The 11,518-nt window shown below is 42.1% G+C and overlaps 1 protein-coding gene and 1 long non-coding RNA gene across 2 annotated transcripts; one reads left to right on the top strand and one right to left on the bottom strand.

Moving 5' to 3' along the window:
• Positions 1–1,666: 1,666 nt before the first annotated feature.
• Positions 1,667–3,254, bottom strand: LOC109484094 (uncharacterized protein DDB_G0292642-like). The gene is given in 3 exon segments (XM_019787317.1): positions 1,667–1,768; positions 2,096–2,570; positions 3,058–3,254. Coding segments are annotated over 3 exon segments (681 nt in total). The 5' UTR covers positions 3,162–3,254.
• A 2,975-nt stretch (positions 3,255–6,229) lies between these two features.
• On the top strand, positions 6,230–10,599 carry LOC109484095. The gene is made up of 5 exons (XR_002141059.1): positions 6,230–6,256; positions 8,752–8,876; positions 9,438–9,468; positions 10,210–10,237; positions 10,493–10,599. It is a non-coding gene; the product is annotated as an uncharacterized LOC109484095 (long non-coding RNA).
• Positions 10,600–11,518: the final 919 nt, after the last annotated feature.

The following is an 11,518-nucleotide window of genomic DNA, read 5'->3' as shown; positions in this document are numbered from 1 at the left end:
TTACTGCTCACAGTGTTTCAATTTCAGTTACTGCCACTGACTGTAATACTACTATTGCACGTTTACTGCTCAAAGTGTTTCCATTTCAGTTACTACCACTGGCTGAAATACTAATATTGAACGTTTACTGCTCAAAGTGTTTCAATTTCAGTTACTGCCACTGACTGTAATACTACTATTGCACGTTTACTCCTCACAGTGTTTAAATTTCAGTTACTGCCACAGACTGTTATACTACTATTACAAGCAAACTCCTCACAGTGTTTCCATTTCAGTTACTACCACTGGCTGTAATACTACTATGGCACGTTTACTGCTCACAGTGTTTCAATTTCAGTTACTACCACTGACTGTAATACTACTATTGCACGTTTACTTCTCCCAGTGTTTCCATTTCAATTACTGCCACTGACTGTAATACTACTATTATATGATAACTCCTCACAGTGTAACCATTTTAGTTACTGCCACTGACTGTAATACTACATGTACTATTGCACGTTTACTGCTCAAAGTGTTTCATTTTTAGTTACTGCCACTGACTGTAATACTACTATTATATGATAACTCCTCACAGTGTAACCATTTCAGTTACTGCCACTGACTGTAATACTACTTTTGCACGTTTACTGCTCACAGTGTTTAAATTTCAGTTACTGCCACTGACTGTAATACTACTATTGCACGTTTACTTCTCCCAGTGTTTCAATTTCAATTACTGCCACTGACTGTAATACTACTATTATATGATAACTCCTCACAGTGTAACCATTTTAGTTACTGCCACTGACTGTAATACTACTATTGCACGTTTACTGCTCACAGTGTTTCATTTTTAGTTACTGCCTACTGACTGTAATACTACTATTGCATGTTTACTGCTCACAGTGTTTCAATTTCAGTTTCTGCCACTGACTGTAATACTACTATTGCATGTTTACTGCTCACAGTGTTTCAATTTCAGTTACTGCCACTGACTGTAATGCTACTATTGCACGTTTACTGCTCACAGTGTTTCAATTTCAGTTACTGCCACTGACTGTAATACTACTTTTATACGTTTACTCCTCACAGTGTTTCAATTTCAGTTACTGCCACTGACTGTAATACTACTATTGCACGTTTACTGCTCGAAGTGTTTCAATTTCAGTTACTGCCATTGACTGTAATACTACTATTGCACGTTTACTGCTCAAAGTGTTTCCATTTCAGTTACTACCACTGGCTGTAATACTAATATTGCACGTTTACTGCTCAAAGTGTTTCAATTTCAGTTACTGCCACTGACTGTAATACTACATTGATATCTGGATAATCATATCGGTTCCTTTGAGGTCAACCATATATATGGTATGGGGCTCCGGCGATAGCGCTGAGTCTTTTTAAGAATGCGGTTCAATTTGTGACTATTTATGGTTTGCCTTCCACTGACGTCACCTCGTGATGGGGGGAGCCAATGTCTGAATGAGACAGAGTACCAATACCAATCACTAGAGACGTCGGACTTTGTAAAACAGTATTGGAAGACAAACAATGCAAATTGGTTATGTGCTCGGTTATTTAGCTTAGCCGTACGCGTTTTTCCGCCATTGCTTGTATTTATTTCTATTCTGCCAGAAAGCACGGAAGCCGTTTTAGTTGTCTGCAGGGATGGTCTTCTGACACTTCAGCGATCTCGCGACGGACTGTCGTAACTGCCGCACTGGTAGTGTCCGTTCAGGTCGGGCTTCAGGCAGATGAAGCAGAACTTCTGACCGCAGACACAGGCCTGAAAATAGGAGGAATAACGGACAATCAGTGAGTCAAACATGACTGAAAGGTCATCCGTGGGAGGAGTCAAAAGAGACTGTCTCGGTGAATGCACTGCCTACCAGAAAGGCAGTAAACAGACTTTATGCAAAGGCAGAAAGTCCTATTTTCTAAAACGATGCAAGGTTACTGAGTTGTGTAGTTTTGTTGAAGTCATGTATAATGGAAGATATGCATAGTGGACCGTATCTGAATCTCTTGCCTCTTCGGAGAATTTATCCAATCTGTTGATTTATTCTGTATTATGTAGAGGTGGAAGTGAATACGGTAAGTTAGAACACCGTACCATGTGCTTGCAGGCCTTCTCATGCTCGATAAGCATGCCGCACTTCAGGCAGGCCCTGACGGCAGGACAGTTAGCCACGCCCACGATGGTCTTCTTCTTGCAGTCGCGGAGGATCTTGAGACGCGGGTCTTCACCGCCGCAGCTGTCATTGCCGCACTTCTCGATGCCTCCTCCGACCCACTGGTGCAGGCAGTGCCAGCAGAAGTGGAACTCCACGCCGTCAGAGGCCGAGCACAGGGGACACACCACGCGCTTGTGCTTCTTGTTGATGCGCTCACAGAGAGAGTGACACTTGGGACACTCCTGGATGCCCATCCCCTTGCGCAGGTAGTTGTCGGAGATTTTGGTCTCGAACTGCTTCTTTTCGTCCGATGTGAGGACGGCGAGACGACGGACCTCCAGATATGTCCACTCCTTGCCACAATACGCCCTATCTTGACCGATGTAAGGGCACTTGAAGACGTACTTTCCTGAACTGGAGAATCAAAGGTCGAAAATTTTAGACATCTGTGGGTCTTATGGCACTAGTTCGAGTCGTAAGTTAGCGCAAACATGGCAAAGGATGGTGGGAAATACTGGGCCGCGCAAAGGATGACGGGAGAACTAACTCCCGGAAGTTCCGGCGGACGGACGTACCGCGGTCGGCGCGGTGACTCCTTGCTTTCAAACAATAACTCCTTGGCCTACAGCCCATGATCTAGGGCCACATCCCACTAAGATTAAATCGAGTCGAATTGATTTGGTTTGCTCCCGCTTTAACCCGGCTCCAATCCGGCCCGAAGCCGGATCAAACCGAATCAATTCGCCTCGATCCAGACAATTTTATTCCAGCTGCAATGGGGCCTAGACCTCTGAACCCCTCAAGATAGATAAGCAAGAAAAGTGGGTAACAAAATGGCGAAAGCGCCACGCTGCAACCAAATTAAGTGACACGTACTTAAAAATAATTGAGAGACACGTACCTCAGCAGACTCTCACAGAACGTGGTGAGTGTCTCAGGAGTGATGGCGTGCCCACAGGACATCTTGGCTCGGGGCGTGTTGGGGTCATCCTATCAGCTGATCATATCAGGAGCCTCGGTGGTCTCCACGTCCTCGTCCAGTTGCTTCGGCGGAGGAGACAGGTCTTCCACGGTGTCGCTTCCTCCCTTCAGGCGCAGAACAACTGTGAGGTTGCACTGATCCTCCATTTTGTAGTCCGACAGGTATTTGTTTTGACCATAAATAAGTTGTTTGGTTGTGTAGAGGATGCGCAGGGTTTTCGCAGGTATGCCGTTTCTCTCACTGATCTTGTTGATCAGCTCGTCTACTGTGGCGTCCTGCACAACATTTAGGAACAAGATATTTGAGTTTCCTAGCGGCTTTCTTGGAAAATTTATTGCGTCTCTGCTGCTGAAAAGAAGGCTAGAATACAGCGGCTATTTTTTTACAGTGCTATGTGAACTTGTAAATTGACTTTTAAGACATTAAGTACACCGTTTTGTGGGAAACACACTTATTGCATCCCATACACTTCATGTTCACTGCTGAAAATAATTTTCTTTTTTTTTTACAATCCATCTTGAAGGCCGCACACGTCAACATTGTAAGTTTATTCCAAAATGCCACTTGCTACACAATACTAGTGCAATGCGTGTAATTTTGATGCATTCAGCTAGAGGGCGCAGCGGCTATCTTATCATTAGGGAATGCCTAGTGGAGAGATAGGAATGTATTTCAGTAGTCTGACGTAAAAAGACCTGGTAGACACCATATAGACAGGTACACAGCTCAACCTTTTACGTAACGTGATTGCCAGCACAGGTACACAGGTCAGGTAGACAGGCCAAGTAGTCAGGCAATGTAGACAGCTGCAAATTTTCCGTTAAACCATTGCCCATACAAATGTATGCACCCACTGAAAATGGAAGTATCCACTGAAACTGGATGTACCAGCCGAAACTGAAAGTACCCGCCGAAAAGGAAAGTACCAGTGGATAATGAAAAAAAAACAAACAGTGTCCCTCTTGCAATTTGACTACTTGGATTTTAGTGCAAGGTACCATGATTGTGTAGCCTGGGTACCATCCTACATGTATGCCGGGGCTCCCACAGTTGCTTCCCTAACAAGTACTTGTTAGGGAAGCGAGTGTGGGAGCCCCGGCATACAAGTAGGATGGTACCCAGGCTAATGATTGTGTAGTCCGAGTTCAAGATTGTTTGGAATCCCCATTGAATAAAATCTAATAATCTAAATAAAATACAATCTAATAAATGCAAAAATATTATCCATGTATGTGTCGCGTTGTCAGTTTCACGCCATCCTTTCCGTTCACTTGTATGAGTATTAGGCCATGTTGATTTGATTATATGGATGACATCCTCTGGGAACCCAAAAACTGATGCGAGTGTGCAAATAAAATTTAAAAAAAGTTGCTTTCATTAGGAAAATTTACGTGGTCTTGATGGTTGAACAAAAGGCACAGAATATGGTATGGAGAATAATATACTCTTCATATTCATTTCTTTACATTTTTGTCTTTTTTCGGTTAATTTTGGCATTCTACTAGCCTCTAACAGGCTGGGGAGGCGGATGTAAAGAGTAGAAATCGGCCAAATAGAGAGATAAGCATGGCAAGGGATCCGGAGTTTGTCCGTTGAGAGAACATTTCGCCGCACCCCAAGCCTGTCGGGAGTCGCCCTTTCTTTGAAGTCCACTAATCGGCTATCTTATAGGTGCCAAGTAGCTAAATTACACGGTTATTGCTTTGCGACTGGGCAGTGACAGGCAATGACACGAACGCCTGTGTGAAGTCTCAGAGAGGTCCCTTTTTTCATCAAAAGAAACACAAAAAGAAAAGAAAAGAGAACCCTATAATATTCAAGACCATCCTGACCATGTTTCCGATCAAGATATCCGGATAAGCAGCATGAGACCCCGTTTTCAGCCCGCATGCTTCCCTGTCGCTAGCGGCGTGGGGTACAATGGCGAAATGTTCTCTCAACGGACAAATTCCCTTGCTATGCTTATCTCTCTATTTGGCCGATTTCTACTCTTTCCAGCCGCCTCCCCAAGCCTGGTAGAGGCTAGCGTTTTCCAATAGTTTTTCAACTTACGGTATATATTTGGTCATTTTGTAACTGTTTTGTACGATTTACAGTATGCTTGAAAAACTGTCGAAAATTCATGCGCGCGTCGATGTCATCCATATAATCAAATCAACATGGCCTTACACTAAGAGCCAAGATTTCCATACCTTGTGGATTCTCACAATGGCGGTCTCTCCACGTATCCCTTTGACAAAAAGCTGCCAGATGTTGTCACCCTCAGGCATTTTGCCGATCACAAAATTCTAGAAAGGCAAAATACAGCAAGTAACGTTCCGAAAATCAGCAAATTGCCTTTGCCGAAACCAGTGGCTGTGTGACTGATAAATGCAAGGGACTTTACGTGCACGGTCGTAATCTAAAATAAGGCGATGCCAATGCTACATGTTAGAATGGGGGCAGAGGTTGTTTTCATCATAATTACATACATGCTAACGGATGTAAAATGTGAACCTATTTGCATTTTCCAACATAAAACTTTAAATAAAATATACCTACCATTACGTCTGCGAAATAAGTGCCAAGTGATCATCTATTATCATCATTTATTTGAAGAAAAGGGAGAAAATAACCCCCATAGCGCTTATAATTGAACAACCTCAGCCGAGTGGTACCTTCCAAGTTTCGATTACGTCACGTCAGTGGGCTTTCCACCGGCTGATACCACTTTTTGAAAAGGGGTGGTAGAAACTAATCCAATAAAAATGCACAGCGAATAGAGGTACTACGTTTTTCAGTGTTTTGTCGATTTTAATTAGATTAAAGATGAATACTGTAGCTCAGTAAGAATTGGCTGCAGTCGGCATATAGATTTACGAATATTGATCCCACCTCCCCTCTCGACTTGATACTGGAAATTAACGGGCGGGGCCAGGCCAATGAGTCATAGCGGACCGAAACCTAACGGAGTCTGAGATTACCACAACTCTGAAATCCCCGCTGAGTCAGACTCAATACGTACCAGATACATCATAATAGTGTGAGACGCAGAACGTTTCTGAGGCAATTCAATACAAATTCGTTAGAAAAAAAACAGTTTGGGATCAAGCAACATGGAGAGACAATTCGCATCCCGGTAAGTTGCCTTATTTTTGCTCAATCGGTCAAACCGGAAGTAGAAATATCGCGCGCCCAGCTTGATACGTTGTATGCTCAGCACGTCGGCAGAATGAACTGCGTGAAACCCCTAATGAATTATACATAGCATTTCGGCAGAATGCCTCATATAAGGTCGTATTCGCTCATATAAGGTTAGCATTTCGACAGTAATTTCCAAATGTTATTTCGGAAAAGATATCCTCTGCAATAGTCAAAATTCTATTGCAACGTTGCAATTGACATCCAACGAAAAACGCGAAAATCCAGCCGACGTGCTTGTAAGCTCCAAAGTGAAAGAAGGTTAGGCCACACCAAGTAAATTTTTTGGATGCCGTCCGCGCGCCCATTAATTTTGACCTGTTCCTAGAAAAAAAAAAACAAGAAATTCCGCTTTCCGTAACTATGACCAAAGACAGTGCCGCAAATCATCAGATCGTGAAACCCGTAACGCCGAAAGCGTGTGCCTTGTTAAAAAAATTGAAAAAAAAAAATGAAAAAAAAAACAAAAACGAAAATGGCACTGAAAAAATCCTGTCAATAGCTCCAAAACAGTGCCGTTTTTGGAACTATTAACAGACAGGATGGTCCTGTCAGCAGTGCAATATTTCTTATCTAGGCATCTTGTTTTTTAGGGCCCTTCTTGTTTTTTTTCGCCCTCTCTCATTAGATTTAGGGTATCCAAAGGACGTCATCCATAAAATTTACTTGGTGTGGCCTTAGATAAATGCAAAGGCATATATTTACTTTCACAAAGAGCTTGGATATACATACGTACATTTTCTCACGTGTTGGCATTGGGGTGTTGATAGCCTCGATCCCCACCCGAGTCATACCTATAGCCTCGACCAGGCCATCCTACGACAGCACTTTGCAAAATTATGAAATTATAAGAAAAATTTGAAATAATTGACCAGGAGAGTCAGTCAGGGGAGGCACGGGCAAATGAACTCTACGGTGGCTAAACTCCCGTGGCCAGTTATTCTCCCTATTTATATTTCAGTCCATACCATGGTATGGATGAAATATATTGTGTTCCCTCATGTTTCTCCTCCTTCTCCTTCTCCTCCCCCTCCTCCTGCCACTTGTTCAGAGGGATTCAACTCCGCCATCATTCAGCCAAATGACCTGAAATTTGGCATGGAGGTAGAGTGGGCAAATACCCCCAGACTTTTTTTAATTTTTTTGAAACATGCCTTTGAAAAATTTTTATGAAGGTTTTTTGGGGCATTTTTCGACAAAAAATTGATTTTTGGATCCTGAGCCCTGGTATTACAACCAAATGATATGACATTCGGTAGAAGGGTACCTTGAACGTGTGTCTACAGAATAGCAGTCATGTATTTGGCATACACCACTTCAGAATGACTCATTTGGGGGACTGTAATGGCTATTTTCAGCATAAAAAGGGCCAAAAGTGCTGTACCCGTTCCATGTTCTATCTAAAGAATGGCCGGTTCCATCCATGGAACACGTGTTCCATTGCGGGTTACCTGAGGTCACATTGCACCCAAGTGGTGCGTAATGACCCACACATTCAATTTTATGTGCCTAAGACCTTCAAAATGTATCAAATCTCATCTTTGTTAGTTTTTGCATACCTGTAATAAGATTAGTAAAGCTTTCGAGATTCAAAGTACTTGTTGTTGCTTCTTTGTTCTCATATAGCTACTATTTAATTCATTTGTTTGAGAACCTTTGCCAGTTTTGCACTGGGGCAAGTTTGGAATAGTCCACTTTTGCGTGGGAGGGAGATGGACCGAAATATGCTGTATCTGCTCCCAAGCAAATGTCGGCCTTTCTAGTTGACTATTAAATCTTACTGTTTTTAAAGACCATGCGTGTACTATATACACACCCATTAAATTTGGCTAACGTAAACTACCAGGCCTTAGTCTATCCCTGACTACCGTGGTGGTAACATGGGCACAGGGCTCTTCAAGACACTTGTATCTCAGTACAGGTTTGGGACCCCTTAGCAGATAGATAGAGTCTTTTCGACATTTTAAACTTCATAAGAATTATGGATTAGGATGGCTCAAGAAAACTTGAATATGTTTATTCATATTTTTTACAATGTTCAATTCTCAATGGTTTCTGCTAATGTGTATGCATGCACATAAGGACACACCAATTTCATCAACTGGTTCTACGATTCGCCCTCTTTATTTTTTTCTGATTTGCAAAAAAAAGTCAGTTTGTAAATCAGTACAAAACGCTCATATAAACGTTCCAACAGTTTTAGAAAATCTTCCTAGCTGTTACAGTTGTGTCATCTATCACTATTGTGGCTTTATCAAAAATCAAAAGTTCATTGTTTGAATTACAAAGCACCCCGGTAAGTTGACTCCATGGCTCCTATTGTAGTATTTGTTGCCTTAGCCTGTTTCATAATCCCTGTCTCTTTATAATTTTGCTCCAAATATCTAAGAACCAACACATTAATTCTGTGTGGCATAATGTGTCACCTTACAGGGTACAGAAGGAGCTAGCCGCCCTGAGGAAGTCCCCTCCTGTCGGTATCCAGGTGTCGCTACCTTCAGACGACCTGCATGTGTGGGAGGCTGTCATCCCGGGGCCACAGGACTCTCTGTACAAAGGTACTGCTGTTTTTACAGCACTGAATCAGAATTTTTACTTCATCTCTTCCCTATAGCAGGGCTCGGATTTTTTCTTCTGCACAAATGCACCACAAAGTTCATAAAAATGGAATTTCTTGAAAGAAGTTCCCAGTACCACCATTTTGTTGTCGTCGACTTCATTGATGCTACTGTAAATAATGCAAGGCAATATTTGACTACCGCTGGTCCAACATATATGCGGGTATGGTTTTGTCATGGACAAGTGGTGGATATAGGTGCAGGTAGCATCAAAAATACATACAAAGCCCCGATATGCAGGTCTTTTTCATTAAGCCCTGCTTATAGTTAACGTTTATGGTAACATGATTGCATTTACGATTTAATAGCCAATGTAAATCGGCATATCAGTGTAACAGTTGTAGCTGGAAATAAAAAAAAATGTCATAGATTTGGGACTAACATTTTTTTATCGAGCATCATAATTGAGCATCATCATAATTGCGATTACCTTAATATTTTATGACAACAGTACATCAGATTCCTAAATCATTAACGCAACGTCTTCTTATTCACTAACAGGAGGGAAGTTCAAGATTCAGATACTTCTTCCGTATCCTTTTTATGTATGTGGCAATTTGTAAATGTGATAGAGTGGTACCGTACCAATACATTATTGAAGTAGAACTATATAATTCATATATAGATAGCCAGATAAGTTCGCACGTAATGTGCCATCACTATTAACACATCGTTTCTGTGTGAAAACTCTCAGAGATTAACAGTATACGTTACTGTAAATTTAGGAACTCTGCTTTAGCAATGTTAAATAGATGAGGAAATTCTATTTACAGAACATCTAAATATTATCAACAAATACACTTATACTTGGAATAAAGTATTAAAAGGCAACCAATGTAATTTCAGGGCGGACAAACAAAAACATTCTAGAAGATAGAATTATCTATCTGATATTGACATTTGCTACCATTTTACAATGTCAACATTTCATAATTGAAAGCGTGTAAAAAAAACAACAAAACTACGCGAGGCGTCTCATTATTTGGGGGCGGTGGTGGTGGTTTCCGTCCACAAATAGCTAAAACAATCTTACGATACGAAACAAGCAACCGCATTTTTGCCTCACAGGTGTCTGAAATTACCAGAAAATTGATATTAAAAGTCCAATTTTGCCGCCCTTACATTTCATTTAATCCTTTGAGGTTACAAGGAAAAGCTTTATGGTTGAGCCCGTTTATTTTTTTCGCCACCATCTATGATGCACGACATCGGATGGATTTAATGTATACGGTAAAGTTCGAAGTTTCGTTTTATTCCTTGACTGTTCATGTAGCGAAAACTACCCCCTTGGGCCTCCAATCGTAAGTACATTGATCATTTTATCTCTACACTATGTTTATTCACAAACCAAAACAGTCCACCTCAAGTTTGCCTAAGCTAAGTAAAGTTCATCGTTCGATAGTACCTACATGTGATGATAATAACAGGTCATTATAGTCAAGATTCTTACTATATATGTACCTTATTCCGTGCTAATTTTCAAGACTGTAGAAAAGTTCTTTTCATAGCAGCTTCCTAAGTAAAGTAGAGTGTGCAATTATCTCTTGCTCCGCTAGGTGCGCTTCATCACGCCGATCTACCACCTGAACGTGAGTCAGACTAGCGGCCAGGTGTGTCTCCGCTTCCTGGCTGAAGATGAGTGGGTGGCAGGAGGAACCATTGAACAGGTAAGGAATCATCACGTAGACTACCTTAGGTACAGAAAGTCAATTTTATTGTCATTCCTTTTCAGTAAGTTGCATCCTCCATTGCAACTACCATTTACCAAGTGGAGATATGACGCAAAATATGACGCCTTACGCGACGGTCACAACCCGCCGTGCGTGCTTTTTGTCCGTAAGTATTTTGGGAGGCTACGTCTTCTACGTTTTTTTCTGAAAACGTGGAGAAGGAGTGCCGTCTACGCACGTCACTCGCACGGTTTCGCAAGGTGTAAGAGTGGTCTGCACGCCAAGTCTGGCCGTGAGCGGTTGCGTGCATCGTACGTTGCGCAAGTGGTAAGTGAATTGCACGTGCTTACAAAGTACGATCTCTGTGCGATTGCAAATTTACCGTAACGAGGGCGTACTCACACGTGCCTCTTCCGTACGGCACGTACGGAGCACGCGCGTCGCTCGTACTTGCACGCACGGGTGGTGAATCCGTAGACCGCACGCAGAAAAAGTTTTTACATGCACTTAAAGTTCTACGGCGTGTCCGCGTGGTTCCAAATCCGTAGGATTCCGCACGGAGGCGGTACTCACGCACGGATGCCCTGTGTTTACCAACGTTTTTGCACGTAGATAGCACGCAGAAGCACGTGCGGCGGGTTGTGACCGTAGCTTTACGAATGCGTTAAAAAGTCTGACACACAGCTGTCAGACATGTTTGTTTATATATAGACATAACAAGGAAAATTGTAGATTTTGTACCTCCGGGTATTGTAATGTATGTTGCAGAATGTTGGGTGCATGTTGGGACTGTTCTTTAAATTAGTGAATGGTGTCTAGGTGTGTGTGTGTTCACGCGAATACCATTTTTTCGAAAAGTTTCGAGATGTTTGTAATTTGCTAAATGATCTGTGAAATCTCTAATCCCGACTG

The sequence above is a fragment of the Branchiostoma belcheri genome, unplaced genomic scaffold (assembly GCF_001625305.1).
Source record: "Branchiostoma belcheri isolate BF01 breed outbred unplaced genomic scaffold, Haploidv18h27 scaffold689, whole genome shotgun sequence".
NCBI lineage: Eukaryota > Metazoa > Chordata > Leptocardii > Amphioxiformes > Branchiostomatidae > Branchiostoma > Branchiostoma belcheri.
Note: the sequence above shows the minus strand (reverse complement) of the source record. Positions and strands in the feature narration are given on the sequence as shown.